Source organism: Oryctolagus cuniculus, chromosome 17 (assembly GCF_964237555.1).
Source record: "Oryctolagus cuniculus chromosome 17, mOryCun1.1, whole genome shotgun sequence".
Lineage (NCBI taxonomy): Eukaryota > Metazoa > Chordata > Mammalia > Lagomorpha > Leporidae > Oryctolagus > Oryctolagus cuniculus.
This window is the reverse complement of record NC_091448.1, coordinates 44148468-44165652: the sequence shown is the minus strand read 5'-3', so window position 1 is coordinate 44165652 and position 17185 is coordinate 44148468. Positions and strand designations below refer to the sequence as shown.

The 17185-nt window shown below is 48.8% G+C and overlaps 3 protein-coding genes across 8 annotated transcripts in view; 2 read left to right on the top strand and 1 right to left on the bottom strand.

The window, feature by feature from the left end:
- The window catches only part of SUPT6H (SPT6 homolog, histone chaperone and transcription elongation factor), a 51077-nt gene extending 35665 nt beyond the window's left edge, over positions 1-15412 (bottom strand). The window contains exon 1 of one of the 2 annotated variants that reach the window (XM_051825412.2): positions 15155-15412. The gene's annotated coding sequence lies outside the window, so the exon portion shown is untranslated. Of the gene's footprint in view, positions 1-1976; positions 2395-15154 lie in introns of those variants that run through there. The other variant, XM_008271024.4, reaches the window with a different exon arrangement.
- SDF2 (stromal cell derived factor 2) lies at positions 2388-13196 on the top strand. The gene is made up of 3 exons (XM_002718923.5): positions 2388-2599; positions 7040-7236; positions 12547-13196. Exons 1-3 carry the CDS (start codon positions 2449-2451, stop codon positions 12832-12834), a joined length of 636 nt encoding a protein of 211 aa, XP_002718969.1. The 5' UTR covers positions 2388-2448; the 3' UTR covers positions 12835-13196.
- A 228-nt stretch (positions 15413-15640) lies between the features above and the next one.
- BLTP2 (bridge-like lipid transfer protein family member 2) overlaps positions 15641-17185 on the top strand; it is a 30005-nt gene continuing 28460 nt past the window's right edge. For 4 of the 5 annotated variants that reach the window (XR_011383610.1, XM_070061121.1, XM_070061120.1 and 1 more), the window contains exons 1-2: positions 15641-15843; positions 16605-16734. Coding sequence is in view for 3 of the 5 variants with exons in the window: in XM_070061121.1 (XP_069917222.1) it covers positions 15776-15843; positions 16605-16734 (198 nt within the window). In the remaining 2 variants the exon portion in view is untranslated. Of the gene's footprint in view, positions 15844-16023; positions 16273-16604; positions 16735-17185 lie in introns of those variants that run through there. The other variant, XM_070061122.1, reaches the window with a different exon arrangement.

The window sequence follows — 17185 nt, the reverse complement described above, 5'->3', positions numbered from 1 at the left end:
TGGCCTGGGAAGGCAGTGGAGGATGGCCCAAGTACTTGGGCCCTGCACCCGCATGGGAGACCAGGAGGAAGCACCTGGCTCCTGGCTTCGGATCAGCGCAGCGTGCCAGCCATAGTGGCCATTTAGGGGGTGAACCAACGGAAAAGGAAAACCTTTCTCTCTGTCTCTCTCTCTCTCTCACTGTCTAACTCTGCCTGTCAGAAAGAAAAAAAAAAAAAAGATGAAAAAAAGAAAAAAAAGACAGAAGTCGAGTTGGCACAGGGAGAAATTTGGTTATGAAGGAAATTAAAAAAAAAATTGAGACGTAGTTTAAAGGGATATGAGGAATAACAGAACATAAATTTATATGCTCATGGGACCAGAGTTTTACAGAGATAGGATTTGGGGGCCAGCGTTGTGGTACAGCAGGGTAAGCAGCTACCTGCAACGCTGGCATCACATAGGGGCACTGGTTCAAGTCCCAGCTGCTCCACTCTCAATCCAGCTCCCTCTTCTGCCTAGAAAAGCACTGGAAGAAGGCCCAAGCACTTAGGCCCCTGCCACCCATGCAGGAGACCCAGATGGAGTTCCGGGTTCCTGGCTTCAGCTAGTTGTGGCCATTTGGGGAATGAATCAGCAGACAGACATCTCTTTCTCTAACTTTCCTTTCAAACAAATAAAATTAATCCATAAAAAAAATTAAAGAGGGAGAGTTAGGATTTGGTGATTATATTGGGGATAATGGAGAGGGGAAGGAAGCCAAGGATTATATACAGTATTGATGGTGGTGCCACTGATGTGACCGAGAACACAGAACCAAGGGCAATTTACCTCTAAAGATCTTATGTGTCCACGCCATCAGGCAGATTTTTGTTTCTTATGAAAGTGGCCTTCGGAGTAAATGTAAATGCAAAATGTGACAGAGCCTCTCCAGACCTCACCACGCGCTGACAGGATTAATTGTTTGATGAGTTTAAGACGTCTTAGAGTAATGCTGCCATGATAAACTAATCCAGCAAGCCAACTGAATATAAACGGACTTGTACTGGTAGAAGGGATGGAGTTTAGAAAGAAACCCTAAACTCACAACTGACAGGAGAGCAATCACGCGCTTGTAATCAAAATGCTCAGGACTTACACACTGGTAACCTTCAGACCAACAGTGGAACTAGGCTTTTTTCCCAGGAAATTAATCAAACCCAATACTGTCTACATTCTCCATGTCTGTTAACAGCACTGTAGCTTAATATTCCCTTATTGCTTCCAATATTACAGTGAATTTTCATCAAAGTATTTTTGAAGACTTTAGGCCATCTCCCAAAGAAAAATAAGCGTCAGTTCTTGCAAAAAGGGAAATGAACGGCTCCAGTCGATTCAAGCGAGCGCCTAGAAAGGCAGAAACCGGCAGCAAATAAAGTTTTGATTTAACCTTTTCTGATGTGCATGACAGACGTTCGGCAATGTTTGAAAAAAAAATCTACGGAAAATGAACCGCACCTCAACAAGACCTTTGATCTTTAGTAAGGGCTGAAGGATGTGACCATCTACCAAAAGTTCTAATTGTGTTACTCAACAATATGGAAAGAGCTGGAATTGGGCATAGCCCTCTAGCCTAATGGCCGAGCTGCCGAAAGCGCCACACGATTCGCATCCTCAGACCTGATCAGGCTGAGAAGCCCGGGTCCCTTCCTCCCAACCCTTTGGCGTGGCCCAGTTTTCGGAAGCTGCTGGGAGAAGGACCGGATCCCAGCAAAGCCTGTTGATTCACCAGACCAGCTGGTTCACGGGTTCTGGGTGCCACCGGGCTGGGAAAGGCCTTGAGACTCCCCAACTCCCCTGCTTTCCTGCCCCCTCCCCCTCAGAGAGCAGGGAAGGCCGGGGCCCCCTTCTTCCCGCAGACGGCTCCCCAGTGCCTCCTCTCTTAAGGGACCAGGCCCTAGCAGCCTGGTTCCCTCCTGACCTAGAGCGAGAAACACGCGCTCCACGCCGAACTTTACCTGTCCGACGGCCGCCGCTTCTCCGGTGCGCTAAGCCCCCGCTGAGGAAAATGGAGTCGGCGAACCGAGACTGGGAAAGGATAGTCCGGACCCACCGCACGGCCCCTCCGCCTCCGCCGCCGCCGCCGCCGCCGCCGCTGCGTCAACGTGCTGCGTCACTTCCGGCTCCCTGTCACCGGGAGTGGGCGGGCTGTGTCTCGCTCTCTACTCCCACCGTTCCCGGGAGTTTCGTCCCCGGGGCGCGAGGGCTGTCGGAATCGGTTCAGGAAGGTAGCTATCACACAGCCGCCGAGACAGAGCGAGAGTTGGAAGTAACCACGCCCAGAGCGTTCCGCAGGCCGCTCTAGCCAAAGGCACCATAAAGACCAGCCTAGGGCTTCTTCACTTCCTTCTCTCTGTGGTTCCTCCCCCAGCTTCCGGTTCCGGGGAGGTACCGGGGTTTCCTCAATAGGGGCTGCGCGGTCCGGCGAGGATGGCTGTCGCGTCGCTGCTGGTGTTCGGGGGTTTGTGGAGCGCTGTGGGAGCCTCCAATCTGGCTGTGGTTACTTGCGGTTCTGTGGTGAAGCTACTCAACACGCGTCACAACGTGCGGCTGCACTCCCACGACGTGCGCTACGGATCAGGTACTGCGGGCGACCCGGTTCGGGTGGGCCGGGGGCGGGGCCTGCGAAGGTTGGGGGCGCTCTGGGGAGGTTCCTGAGGGCTGGAGCAGGGCAGCTGAGGTTCTCCCTAGCGAACTAGGCAGTGCGCCCATCTTTAACGTTTTTGTGAAGTAGGTACTCTTAGTATCCTCATATTTTATAAACGAGAAAACAAATGAAGTGGCTTGCTGACAGCCTTGCAACTGGTGACTGGGAGACGGGGTTCTGTCTAATCTGTTTAGTCTTTAAGCTGCTGCGGGAGAGAAAGGCGTGTAGAAAATCTCAGTAAGTGGTGCCTCTCTGAATTCTTAAGCTCAGAGTCCACACCCCTCTGTATACCAGCTCTTTTACATCTTGTTCTTCACTTCGTATCTTTTGTCACCTCTTAAATCAAACCTTAACCTAGATCTGGCAAAGAACTTAAACTACAGCAGTCACAGGTATTGCAGAGGAGACTTCTTTTTTACCTTTTTGAAATTAAAATACTTGGGGTTCAATCATTCAGCGTAGATTTTTCTTTTTTAAGGTTTATTTATTTATTTGAAAGGCAGAGATGCAGAGAGAGAGGGAGAGAGATTTCCATCTGCTAGTTAACTCCCCAAATACCTTCAACAAGCTAGGGCCCAACAGCCTCATCAAGGCCTCCTGCTGGGTCATCACTCCCCCTCCTTGCCCAGGTGTTTCTGGATTGTATGGAGGTGGTGGCCTAACCTGCTAGGCTACAATGTGGGCCCCTCAGCATAGATTTAATGAGTTGCTGCTGTGTGCCTGGTGTTTTTCTAGATACGGGAGATGCAGTAGTGAATCCGTCAAGCAAGTTACAAGACAATAAACACAGACAAGAAAAGAGAGAAGGAAGCAAGATGAAGGCGGGATCTAAGAAAAAACTGGGATAACTGATGAGGTCTCTCAGATGGGCCAGGTGGTGCCTGAGTCCCAAAACCTGTTGGACCAGTTACACTGGGAAAGGAACTAAGTTATCATTGGGATGTTTTAATTCTAGTGACCATTAACATACTTGTGTCAAGCTGCTTTCTTTTTCATTCGACCTTGTTTCCTACTTTGGATCTACTGAATTAGAATAGAACTGGAAGGAGGCTTAGCACTGAGACTCTGTAGGTCTCAAAAACTAAAGTGGTTCTGATGGGCAGCCAGATTTGGGAACCAGGTTCAGTCTGGAACTCAGAATAGCTGTGCTGAGCCTGAGAAAGTTAAGTGCAAGACAATTAGAGATGGAATTGTTCAGAATGAACTGTGATTCTTGATCTAGGGTCAGTTGGAATCACTTGAGAAACTTGTGGGGGCCAGTATTGTGGTGTAATGGGTTAAGCTGCTGCCTGCAACACTGGCCTCCCATATGGGCGCTGGTGTGAGCCCTGGCTGCTCCACTTCTGACAGTTTTCCTGCTAATGTGCCTGGAAAGCAGTGGGCCCTTGGGCCCCTGTAACCACATGGGGAACCCAGATGGAGCTCCTGGATATAGCCCCAGCCAGCAAATGGACGATCTATCTCTCTCCTCTCTGTAACTCTGCCTTTCAAATAAATCTTTAAAAAAAAAAAAAAAAAAATGCAGGGCCAGCTTTGTGGCACGGTGGGTTAAGCCGCTGTCTGCAGGTCCTGTATCCCATAAGAACACCAGTTTTAGTCCCTGCTGCTCCACTTCCAATGTAGTTCCCTGCTAATGCACCTGGGAAGGCAGCAGAAGATGGTCCAAGAGCTTGGGTCCCTGCCACCTTCATAGTAGACCTGCATGGAGTTCCAGGCTCCTGGCTCCAGCAGCCATTTGGGGAGTGAACCAGCAGATGGAAGATCGCTCTCTTTCCCCCTCTCCCTATAACTCTGCCTTTCAAATAAATAAATACATCTTTTTGAAAAACCTACATACACAAATACTTTTGTTGTGACTCCTAATAAATATCTAAGAAGTACTCATAGAAGTAAGTAGATGAGGACCAGGTATGGAACCCTACCTCAATAGATGGCATTAAAACAAGGATGAGCATTTTGTTCAGTGGATTAAGCTGCTGGTTGGGATGCTTGCATCTCATGTTAGAGTGCCTGGTTCAAGTTCTGGATGTCTCGTTTCTGATCCAGCTTCCTGCTAATAAGCCTGGGAGGCAGCAGATGATAGCTTGAATACTTGGGTTACTGCCACTCATGTGGGAAGCCCAGATAGAATTCTTGACTCCAGGCTTTGCCCTGGCTTAGCCTTGGCTGTTGAGTATTCTGCCTTTCAAACAAAGAAATGAGTAAATTTTTTAAAGAATATTCAAATGAAGAGCTTGAATCAATGTGTGATACCTGGCTCAATGCAAATTAGCTAACAATTATTAATTGATAGCTTGTATTTTTGCATGGATTTTAATTTTTTTGCATAAAAATAATCTTTTAATTTTGCTTTCCATGAAGTCTTTTATTTTTTTAAGATATATTTATTTATTTGAAATTCAGAGTTACACAGATAGGAGAGGCAGAGAGAGAGATAAAAGGTCTTCCATCTGCTGGTTCACTTCCCAATTGGCCGCAACAGCCGGAGCTGCGCCCATCTGAAGCCAGGAGCCAGGAGCTTCTTCCAGGTCTCCCATGTGGGTGCAGGGGCCCAAGGACCTGGGCCATCTTCTGCTTTCCCAGACCATAACAGAGAGCTGGATTGGAAGTGGAACAGCCTGGTCTTGAACCGGCGCCCATATGGGATGCTTTATTTATTTATTTATTTATTTTTTGACAGGCAGAGTGGACAGTGAGAGAGAGAGACAGAGAGAAAGGTCTTCCTTTTGCCGTTGGTTCACCCTCCAATGGCCGCCGCGGCCAGGGCACTGCGGCTGGCGCACCGCGCTGATCTGATGGCAGGAGCCAGGTGCTTTTCCTGGTCTCCCATGGGGTGCAGGGCCCAAGCACCTGGGCCATCCTCCACTGCACTCCCTGGCCACAGCAGAGAGCTGGCCTGGAAGAGGGGCAACCGGGACAGAATCCGGCGCCCCAACCGGGACTAGAACCCGGTGTGCTGGCGCCGCTAGGTGGAGGATTAGCCTAGTGAGCCGCGGCGCCGGCTGGGATGCTTTATTTTTTTTATTTGACAGAGAGAAAGGTCTTCCTTCCATTGGTTCACCCCCCAGATGGCCGCTACGGCCGGCGCTGTGCCAATCTGAAGCCAGGAGCCAGCTCCTTCCTCCTGGTCTCCCAAGCGGGTGCAGGGGCCCAAGAACTGGGGCCATCCTCCACTGCCCTCCTGGTACACAGCAGATAGCTGGACTGGAAGAGGAGCAACCGGGACTAGAACCCAGTGCCCATATGGGATGCCGGCGCCGCAGGTGAGGATTAGCCAAGTGAGCCACGGTGCTGGCCCCTCCAGGAAGTCTTAAAACATGTGTTTTTGGCCGGCGCCGCGGCTCACTAGGCTAATCCTCCACCTAGCGGCACCGGCACACCGGGTTCTAGTCCCGGTCGGGGCGCCGGATTCTGTCCCGGTTGCCCCTCTTCCAGGCCAGCTCTCTGCTGTGGCCCGGGAGTGCAGTGGAGGATGGCGCAGGTGCTTGGGCCTGCACCCCATGGGAGACCAGGAGAAGCACCTGGCTCCTGGCTCCTGCCATCGGATCAGCGCGGTGCGCCGGCCGCAGCGCGCTGGCCGCGGCGGCCATTGGAGAGTGAACCAACGGCAAAGGAAGACCTTTCTCTCTGTCTCTCTCTCTCTCACTGTCCACTCTGCCTGTCAAAAAAAAAAAAAAAAACAAAAAAACAAAAAAAACATGTGTTTTTAAAGATGTATCTGTTTTAAAGGCAGTTACAGAAACAGAGATCTTCCATCTGCTAGTCACTCCAGATTGCCACAACAGCTGAGGCTGGGTTAAGCCAAAGCCAGCAGCCAGGTACTCCATCTGATCTCATGGATGACAGGGGTCCAAGCACTTGGGCCATCATCTTCTGTTTTCCTAAGTACATTAGCAGGAGCTGGATCAGAAGTGGAGCAGCCAGGATTCCCAACTGGCTTTGCTTCTGTATAGGATGCTGCCTGTGCAAGCAGTGGCTTAACCTACCAAGCCACAACATGGCACCTCCATGAAGTTTTTAAAGAACCCTCATATAATTATACACCTGACATATTCTAGGGGCTGCCCAGGCTAGTAATTCTTGATCTGTGTATGTGTAGGTAAACACTGCCTGTGCTTCAAAACACCATGTACATCTAGTGCCCTTTGATACAAATTCTTGGAATTTTCTGATATGGCACACACTCTATTATATAATAACTAATACTAGATACTAAAAGAGTATTTTTCATTAATCTTTTAATGTAAAAGAGAAAATATTGCCTTAAGTTTAGTGTTTCCTGGATACTTCTCCATACATTTTATGACACAGGGCACATTATCGGCCGCAGGAGAGAGAGGGGTCAGATGGCACTCACTGTTTTTGTTACTGCAGGTAGTGGGCAGCAGTCAGTGACAGGTGTGACCTCTGTGGATGACAGCAACAGTTACTGGAGAGTTCGGGGGAAGACTGCCACAGTGTGTGAGAGGGGAACCCCCATCAAATGTGGCCAGCTCATCCGGCTGACACATGTCAACACTGGCCGGAACCTCCACAGTCACCACTTCACTTCACCTCTTTCTGGAAACCAGGTGAGATGGCATCCAGGGCACTGTTGCTGCTCAGCATTATTCCGTTGGGTGGTTGTTCGTCGCTTGGTTCTTACACCTTTTCCCGGTGTAGATGTTCTCTTTTGTGCAGACCTGGAGAAGTGATTCTGTCTCCATGGTGTGAAGAAAATTGTTTCGGGTCCAGATGGAGAAATGGAGACTTTACATCCAGACCAAGTCAAGAAATAGGGAATGAGTACAGCACAGCTGTATGTTAGCTTACAATAAGTTCTCCTAATTCCTGCAACAAATCAAATTATTTTCCACTCTTGCAGGAGAAATGCTAATTCTCATTTTTTGAATGCTGCTAACCGTATCAGGCAAGTGAGTTGACTATTATAACACTTTTCATGGCCTTGAGCTTTCAGGCGACATAGACATCTTACTGACTCCTTCCCAGTGTGCCTGCAGTTTTCCCTGTCCTCATCTGACATGAGTAGGGTACATTTGCCAGTTATTGAAGCACTATCGGTAACATTATCAACCAAAGTCTCTCGTTTCCTTAGCTTTTACCTGATGTCCTTTTTTGCTTTCATATTACATTTAGTTGTCTTGTTTCATTTTAGACTCTTGGCTGTTGAAAGTTTTTCAGACTTTAATTGTTTTTGATGGCCTTGGCAGATTTTTTTGTTTGTTTGTTTGTTTTAAGATTTATTTATTTTTTGAAAGGCAGAGTTGCAGAAAGAGAGAGAGACAGAGATCGATCTTCCATCCACTGGTTCACTCCCCAAATGGCTGCGACAGCCAGGGCTGGGCCAGGGCAAAGCCAGGAGCCTGGAACTCCATCTGTGTCTCCCACATGGGTGCAGGGTCCTAAGCACTTGAGCCATCTTCTGTTGCCTTCCCAGGTGCATTAGCAGGCAGCTGGATTGGAAGTGGATCAGCCAGAATTTGAACTTGGACTCAGGGATGCTCATATGGGCTGCTGGTATTTCAGGCAGTGGCTTCACGTGCTGTGCCAGAATGCAAGACCCTGACTGACAGTTTTGAGGAGTGCTGGTCCAGGTGTCTTGTAGGATCCTTGCTTTGTTTGGATGTGATTTGAGTGTCCCTAAACGTTCATGTGATGGAAGCTTGGTTCCCCATGTAATAGTACTGAAATGATGGGGCCTTTAAGAGATACTTAGGTCATAGGGAGGCTGCTCCTGGAGAGGATTAATGTAGCTTCCCCAGAAGTATGTTCTCATAAGGGCAGGTTGTTATGAAAGAGTGGGTATGGCCCCTCTGCACTCTCCCTTGCCCTTACTCACACACATGCTCCCTCCTCACTCTGCCATGTTGTGATGCAGCAAAGAGGTCCTTGCCAGCTGTTGGTGCCGTGCTGTTTGGACTTTCTAGCTTTCAGAATTGTGAGCCAAGTAAACCTCTTCTTTTTTTTTTTTTTTTTTTTTTTGGACAGGCAGAGTGGACAGCGAGAGAGAGAGAGACAGAGAGAAGGGTCTTCCTTTGCCGTTGGTTCACCCTCCAATGGCTGCCACGGCCAGCGCACCGCGCTGATCCGATGGCAGGAGCCAGGAGCCAGGTGCTTCTCCTGGTCTCCCATGGGGTGCAGGGCCCAAGTACTTGGGCCATCCTCCACTGCACTCCCGGGCCACAGCAGAGAGCTGGCCTGGAAGAGTGGCACCGGGACAGAATCCGGCGCCCTGACTGGGACTAGAACCTGGTGTGCCGGCGCCACAAGGCGGAGGATTAGCCTAGTGAGCTGCAGTGCCGGCCCTAAACCTCTTTTCATTATACTTTACCAACCGGGTATTTTGTTATGAAAACACAAAGTGGACTAATACCCCTCTATTTTTTTCATGATTAGATTGGGTTTATAAAGCGTTGGGAGGAAGATTACAGTTGTAGAGCGCCATGTTTATCACATCATATCAGGGGTACTTGGTATCTACAGGATTTATGACTGTTGAGATTGATATATTTTTTTAAAGATTTATTTATTTGAAAGTCAGTTATATAGAGGAGAGGCAGAGAGAGAGAGAGGTCTTCCATTCACTGGTTCACTCCCCAATTGGCCACAATGGCCGTAGCTGCACCGATCTGAAGCCAGGAGACAGCAGCTTCTTCTGGGTCTCCCACGTGGGTGCAGGGCCAAAGGACTTGGGCCATCTTCTACCACTTTCCCAGGCCATAACAGAGAGCTAGATCGGGAGTGGAGCAGCCAGGACTTGAACTGGTGCCCCTATGGGATGCAGGCACTGCAGGCGGCGGCTTTATCCACTACGCCACAGTGCTGGTCCCAATATTGATCTTGATTACCAAAGTGAAACGGTGTGTGTTGGATTTCTCCTCTAAAGTTACTTTTTTCATTTTCCTGTTTTCCAACTGTACCATTTTGAAGGAACCGATTACATGCAGGCCACACTTACTGAGCAGGAAGTTATGTTTCTCCTACTTTAAGGTGGACTATCTACATAATTTAGGATTTTTTTGTATAAAAGATTTGTCTCAGGGCTGGTACTGTGGTGGAGTATGTTAAATTGCTGGCATCCACATGGGCACCAGTTCCAGTCCTGGCTGCTCCATTTCCAATTCAGTTCCCTGCTAACGTACCTGGGAAAAGCAGTGGAAGATGGCCCAAGTTTTTGGGTTTCTGTACCCATGTGTGAGACCCAGATGAAGTGCCTGTATTCAGCCTGGCCTAGCTCTAGCCACTAAGGCCATTTGGGGAGTGAACCAGCAGATGGAAGATTCTCTAAGTCTGCCTTTCAAATAAATAAATCTTTAAAAATGAAAAGATTTGTTTTCCCTAATTTATTTATTCATTTTTATCAGTCTGAATACCATGGGTATTGATTTTGTACTTTGAGTTCTAACCCAGTACCACTCTCCATATTTTGTTGCTTGAATTGTTCACATTTTGGCCATTGGGAGTTTTCATTTGTCTATGGTGTTCATTTGACAGAATCCCATTGTACATGTATTTTATTATATATTTGAAAGACGAGATAAAGACAGAGCTCTCCCATCTGCTAGTTCACTCTACAAAATGCCTGCAATAGCTTTAGTTGGGCCAGGCCAAAGGCAGGAACTGAGAACTCAACCTGGGGTTTCCCATGTGAGTGTCAGGGACCCAACTATTTGAGCCATCACCTGTTGCCTCCCAGGGTACTCTTTAGCAGAAAGCTGGAGTCGGAAGTGGAGCCTGAACTCAACCCTAGGCACTCCGATATGAGATACAGGCATCTCGAGTGGCATCTTAACTGCTGCACAACATGCCTGCACCAGAGTGTATGTGGGGGTGTGTGTTCACGCACTTCCTTCCTTTCTGTACTGAAAGGTAGATGATCCTGGTTCCATCTTGCTGTTTCTTGCCCCGTCCTAGAGTTGGCCATTTCTCCAAGGAGCTCGATGTCCTTCTGTTGGGAATAGTATTAGAACCAAGTTGTAGACCCTACAGAGCTTGTTGCTGTTAGGATGCTGTTTGTTTTAGGCTGTCTCACCTGACAGAACAAAGAAATGTAGTGTGTATTCTAACTCAAGTGTACATGCATATCTATAAATATTTGTAATTTTCTGTACCTGTATTAAATTACATCTGGGTTCTTACTGATGTTTTCAACTCTAATCCATTACCAGAAGGAACATTCTAGGTTCCTCACTGTTTATTTGTAAATTTCTGCTGCAGCAGTGGGTTACTTGCTTCTCACCATCCACCCATTTACTTACTTGTACAGCTGCAGTAAACAAATGTAGCAATGTAAGAATTATTAGTGGGTAACTCCATGGGAAACAAATTTATGATACAGAGTACTATGCTTATGTAGAGTTGTTTTGGCCTTTAGTTTTACAGACTACATTTCCAAATGATTTATCATTTAAAATTATATAGTTACTAGGATGTATTTAAATTATACTCTTACAAAATAATCAGTAATTTTTTGATTGCTATTGTATAGAACCTGGTTATTTTGGGACTGGCATTGTGGCACAATGGGTTGAGCCACTGCCTGTGATGCTGGCATCCCACATGAGTGCTGGTATGAGTCCTGGCTGTTCCACTTCCAATCCAGCTCCCTGCTAATGTGCCTTGAAAAGCAGCAGGTGATGGCCCAAGTACTAGGGACCCTGCCACCCATGTGGGAGACCCAGATGGAGTTCCAGGTTCCTGGCCTTGGCCTGGCAGATAAGGGCCTCTCTTTCTAACTCTGCCTTTCAAATCAATCAATCAGTCTTTGTTTTTAAACATTTTTTATTTAGTTAGTTGAAAGGGAGAGAGAGAGAAATCTTCCATCTGTTGGTTCACTCCCCAGATGGCTGCAACAGCCAGGGCTGGGTCTCACACTGGTGCCCATATGGGACACCAGCACTATAAGCAGCAGCTTAACTCTCTGCGCCACAGTGCTGGCCCTAGAATAAATCAATTTTTAAGAAAAGAAAGAAACTGAATATTTGGCATTTAAGGGCAATGGTAGGGGCTGGTGCTGTGGCATAGCAAGTAAAGCCTCCACCTGCAGTGCCGGTATCCCATATGGGCCCTGATTCAAGTCCTGGCTGCTCCACTTCTGATCCAGCTCTCTGCTATGGTCTGGGAAAGCAATAGATGGCCCAAGTTATTGAGCCCCTGCACCCACGTGGGAGACCCAGAAGAAGCTCTTGGCTTCAGATGGGCGCAGCTCCGGCCGTTGCAGCCAATTGGCAGTGAACCAGCAAATGGAAGACCTCTCTGCCTCTCCTTCTCTCTCTGTGTAACTCTGAGTTTCAAATAAATAAATCTTTTAAAAAATTTTGGAAAAAAAAAAAGGGCTATGGTATTTATGAGGAGTGGAATACAGAAAATATGTTTTGCTCAGTTAATATTTACCATCACATTTGATTCTCACAGTTGCTCTGTAAGGTAATAGGACATTATTTTATAGAGGAGAAAAGGAAGGCTCAAAGGAGGTACAAGGAAGGGACTACGCCAAGATTCAAGATCTGCCTGATTCCAGAGCCCATCTCCTTTCTCTGTTTTATTTTTTAAATGTTTTTTGTTTGAAAGGCAGAGTGACAGAGACACAGTGACTCAATGGCTGCAGTAGCTAGAGCTTAGACAGTCCAAAACCAGAAGCCAGGAATTCCATCTAAGCTTGGGTCATCATCTGCAGCCTCCCAGGGTATATACTAGCAGGAAGCTGGATTGGGAGCAGAGGGGACTTGAACCAGGTGCTTCTGGGATGTGGGCATCCCAAGTACTGCCTTAACCTGCTTGGCTACAGTGCCCAATCCAGCCTTATTTTTCTTCCCGTTACTTCTTTCCCTTTCCTGATCTGTGTGTCAGCCATGTTAACATTGTCCCTTTTGTGTTTCCAGGAAGTGAGTGCTTTTGGTGAGGAAGGTGAAGGTGATTATTTGGATGACTGGACAGTGCTCTGTAACGGGCCCTACTGGGTGAGAGACAGTGAGGTGAGGTTCAAACATTCCTCCACAGAAGTATTGCTGTCTGTCACGGGAGAACAATATGGTCGACCCATCAGTGGGCAAAAAGAAGTGCACGGCATGGCCCAGCCAAGCCAGAACAACTACTGGAAAGCCATGGAAGGCGTCTTCATGAAGCCCAGCGAGCTGCTGAGAGCAGAAGCCCACCATGCGGAGCTCTGAGTCCGGAGGCACCGAGCCACTCTCACCACACAGTGTTCATGGACACCTGCAGCCACCCCGTCTGGAATTCTGGACACAGTTCCCTGGACTGTGGCCGTGTCCCCTCTGAGATGAAGACGTTTCACAGAAAACAGCGGCTGTGCTGGGAAGCTTCAGCCCTGCACAGTTGAACTGGTCACTCGCAGACTTGGGTTGGTTCTTTCTGAGGACTTGATGGAGGGGCAGATGCTTTTTCTTCATATTGATAAAACCAAGGGGACTGTCCCTCTGGGTTGGGAAGTTTTTACTCTTCAGGAGTTGGCATCGTGTGACTTTTCCCATTTTCCTTTCCCAAAAGTGATAAAGTAAGAAATGTATTGTTAGTCACGTTGTTGTCATTTATCAGGTGTGCTGCTTCGGGCCCTGCTTAGACCTCGAGTCCCAGGAGTCTTCCACGATGCAGGGGCCTTCAGCGCGGGTCCTGCGGAAGAGCTTTCCCCTCCCACCAGGCACCTCATCTTCCTATTGTGGACTAATTATGGCTACAGACTTGAAGAACACAGCACAGTAAAGAGCTAAGGATCTGGATCTGTTACTGCAGATGAGGAGAACGGGAAGGGTAGAAGGAAGAGCTAATATTTACTGAATGCTGAGTACTAGGCCCCATGTTTCACCAATGGATAACAGAAAAGTTGAGTAACTGCCTAAATTCTTTTTTTTTTTTTTTTTTTAAGATTTATTTGTTAATTTGAGAGGCAGAGTTAGAGATAGAGAAAGGTCTTCTATCTGTTGGTTCACTCCTCAAATGGCTGCAAAGGCCAGAGCTGTGTTAATCCGGAGCCAGGAGCTTCTTCCGGATCTCCCACAAGTGTGCAGGGCCCAAGCACTTGGGCCATCTTCCACTGCTTTCCCAGGCCACAGCAGAGAGCTGGGTTGGAAGTGGAGCAGCTGCTACACAAATGGGCACCATATGGGATGCTGGCGCCAAAGGTGGAGGCTTAGCCTACTATGCCACAGTGCCAGCTCCTGCCTAAAATCTTAGACTAGTAAATTTTGAGATAGCAACCCAGCTGTGTTTGACTCACTCTTACTACAGTACGCTTCTTTTTAGCTCTTGGAAGACAACATGTTTTTCTGGACAAATGTAGGGATATTGTTTGTTGAAAACGTGGGTAGGAAACTTCTTTTGCCTCTCTGACCACATTCCTGTTCCAATCAACTGGAGAAAGTTTGCTTATATCCTTGAGCCTGGTACTGGGGAATGGGGTGACTGCCATCTGGTGGAATTTTAGTGACTACCAAGCTCTTCATTGTTGCTGTATGTATTTGTGTATTTGCTTTAATGTTGAATATTTAGAAATAACCAGTTCGGTGCCAGACATGGTCCGTGACATTAAGACTTGGTCTCTTTTATAAAGGACTTGTGATCTCAGTAAACTGAAACCACCAATGAGTTGAGCTCCATCTCTGCTTCTGCTCCCTGTATTCCAGTTCATTTGCTTGGTTTCTTGAGATCTCTCCAGAAAGAAGTAGACAGATGAGTAAAACCCACAGTTCAGACTAAGATGGTCAGGAGTAGGGGTGGTGACAGTGTAGGGAGAAGGAAGGAAGTGACAGGACTCTTAGTTGAATAAAGGAGATGGGACAAGATAAGTGAAAGTAAAGAGATGTGCTGCTGGGCTTTGCCTGGAGGTTTGGAGGACGCACACTGATGGAAGGGTTCAAGCTGTAAGAAATGAACTGCTGAACGCAGCAGTGGGGGAGGGAGGGGAGACCTGCAATAACAAGAGGGCTAGCTACTGAGGGCGACCAGTTGGAAGAGTAAACCTGGAGCAGCACACAGGTGAAAGCTGAAATTGTACTTTACAAAAGGCAGCCAAAGAGAGGGGCTCTGATTAGAATCTCGAAGGATGTTTATGCGGGTTACCACGGGACAGCCAAGGGACAAGAAGTACTCCACGAATACTGATTTTGTAATCCTCACCATTTCTTTAGCGAGTATTGTAAAGGTATTAGAGCCTTCAGATTTTAATCCACAGCATCATAGCAATTCTAAGGGACCTGTCTGGCCAGTTCCCTTGAGTTACAGAGAAGGAAGCCAGCAAAATGGACCCTGACCTGAATTGACCCTGAAGTCTCTATTTCCTGTAATTATGTTTGCGTCCCAGATAACATTGTTTGGTTGCTTCTGCAACACCTCCCCCACTCCGGTTCGTGATACATGTAATAAAACCGTTAAACCTCTCCAGTGAAGTGCCCAGAACGGTGCTGCCCCCACAGCAGGTCAGTGCGTCTTAACTGACAGAAGACTATTCATACGGTAAATAAATGAAAAACTCACAGGCTTCTCTTGTGAATGCAGCAAGCTGGGATTTTCGAGATCTGAAAATTACTTCTTGGGCCTCAATTTTCAGACTGGATCTTGAAACATGGCAATGCCGCTCAGTCTGACTCGAATCCTCAATTCCGGCCCTCAGCAGCCAGGCAGCCCGTAAACCCGCCCCCACCCCGGGAAGTGTGCTTAGAAGCCGAAATAAGCTCGGCAACCGAAGAGAGCCAGCCGGGTCTCCCTCGAGTCCAAGGAGCTGGCTCGGACTCCGACCTTTCGGGAAGTCCCAGGCTCCGCAGTTCCGGACACTGTAGGGTGCGCCCAAGGCGGGGCGTGCGTGTCAGCACGTGGTCTGCTCCCCCGCACCCCTCTCCGGCGCCACGCCCTTCCTTTGCGCAAGCAGCCAGTCGGCCCTCGGGTATTGCGGACGCCGGGCGGGGCGCCGGAGACGGACAGCTGGCTGGCTGGCGGGCTATGGGGGGGCGGGGCGCGCGCGCGTACCAACGCTTCCTCGCACAGCGTTTCCCTGCGCGCGCGGCTGGTCGGCCCGCGGCAGCCCTGCGCGGTTCCGGCGTCGGGGCCCGGCATGGCGGGGGCCGGGACCGGACCGGGCCGGGCCGGACCCGGACCTAAATGACTCTACTCTTCTCCGCGCTGCTGGTCTTGTTGCTGGTTGCGCTTAGCGCCCTCTTTCTAGGCCGGTGAGGGGCTCCCGGCCGCGGTGGAGGGAGGGGGAGAGGAAGAGAGACGGAGGAGGGGGCGCGCGCAGGACAGGGGCGCGGGAGGGGGCCGAGGAGGGGGCGCGCGACTAGGTTAGGGGGTGGTACCAGGGCCTGCGGGGAGCTGCCGGGGCGGGGGTGGGCTGTGTGTCTGGGGATGCAGGGAGAGCGGGCGGGGCCTGAGGAAATGCTGAGGCCGGAATCTGATAGATGTCTGTGAGAAAGGAGGCTGGCTCGTGGTCTCCGTTTTACCCTTCACGCGCCCCTGTGTGTCCCTTTCACCGAGCGCTAAGGGCACCTGCCGCCTCGCTCTGGGCCGCGGGGACAGGAAGAGTGGTTGTCAGAGGAGATCGGCATTTGACCTGGCCGGGTGTGACCCCGCAGTGCCTTCTCGGGGACACCTATCTGGAGGTGGGAGCGGAGGCAGAGGCCTCAGGGGAGTGTGAGATGGCCCATCTGGCAGAGGGGTTTTGGCTTCTGTTGGGGCCTCTTTTCCACCAATGACGTTCCTGACGAATTGAGAGATGGCTTCTTCGTGCCGGTCGTGGGAGGGTGGAGGTGATCACTTGGAGGCTAGGGTCCTGATCAGTGTGTGTGTGTCAGACAGAGGTACTTCGGGAGACAGGAGAGTTGTCCCGAAGATCCAGCTGCCAGATATGAACCTTTGCGATACTTTCCGTGTTCGACTATGAGGGAAGCCATAATTGGGGGAGGGTCCTGTGAACACACAGGTTTTTTTGCAGGTGGCTGGTGGTCCGATTGGCCACAAGGTGGTGTCAGAGGAAGCTGCAGGCGGAGCTAAAGATCGGCTCCTTCCGCTTTTTTTGGATCCAGAATGTCAGTCTTAAGTTTCAGCAGCACCAGCAAACAGTGGTGAGTTTTGAGAAACTCCATGTTTCTCAAAAAAAAAAAAAACAAAAAAACTCCATGTGTGTAGGTTTAATCCAGCTGAATTGTAACTTTTAATTTACTTTTTAGTATATGTGCTGCCGAAGCAAGCACAACTTTTAATTTACTTTTTAAAAAACAAATCCTAGGTAGCTTTTTCTAGTTAACCCCGAACAGATGGGTGTGAAGAAGGGGCTTTGCCATGTCTATGCCAAGATGATTACAGCCAGTTGGGAAACACTGGAATTAATGCAGCTTGTTCGGCTGAAAATGTTTATGGGGCACAGAGTGTCCAGGGTATACAAGAATGACCCAGGAGTAAAGCCCAGAAGAAAGATAACAGGACATGTAAGAGCTTAGTGTTCTAATTCAAGAGGAAGAAACAGGGCAACACAGCCATAAAAGACCATAAAAGAGAAATACTGAAGTTCAGCTA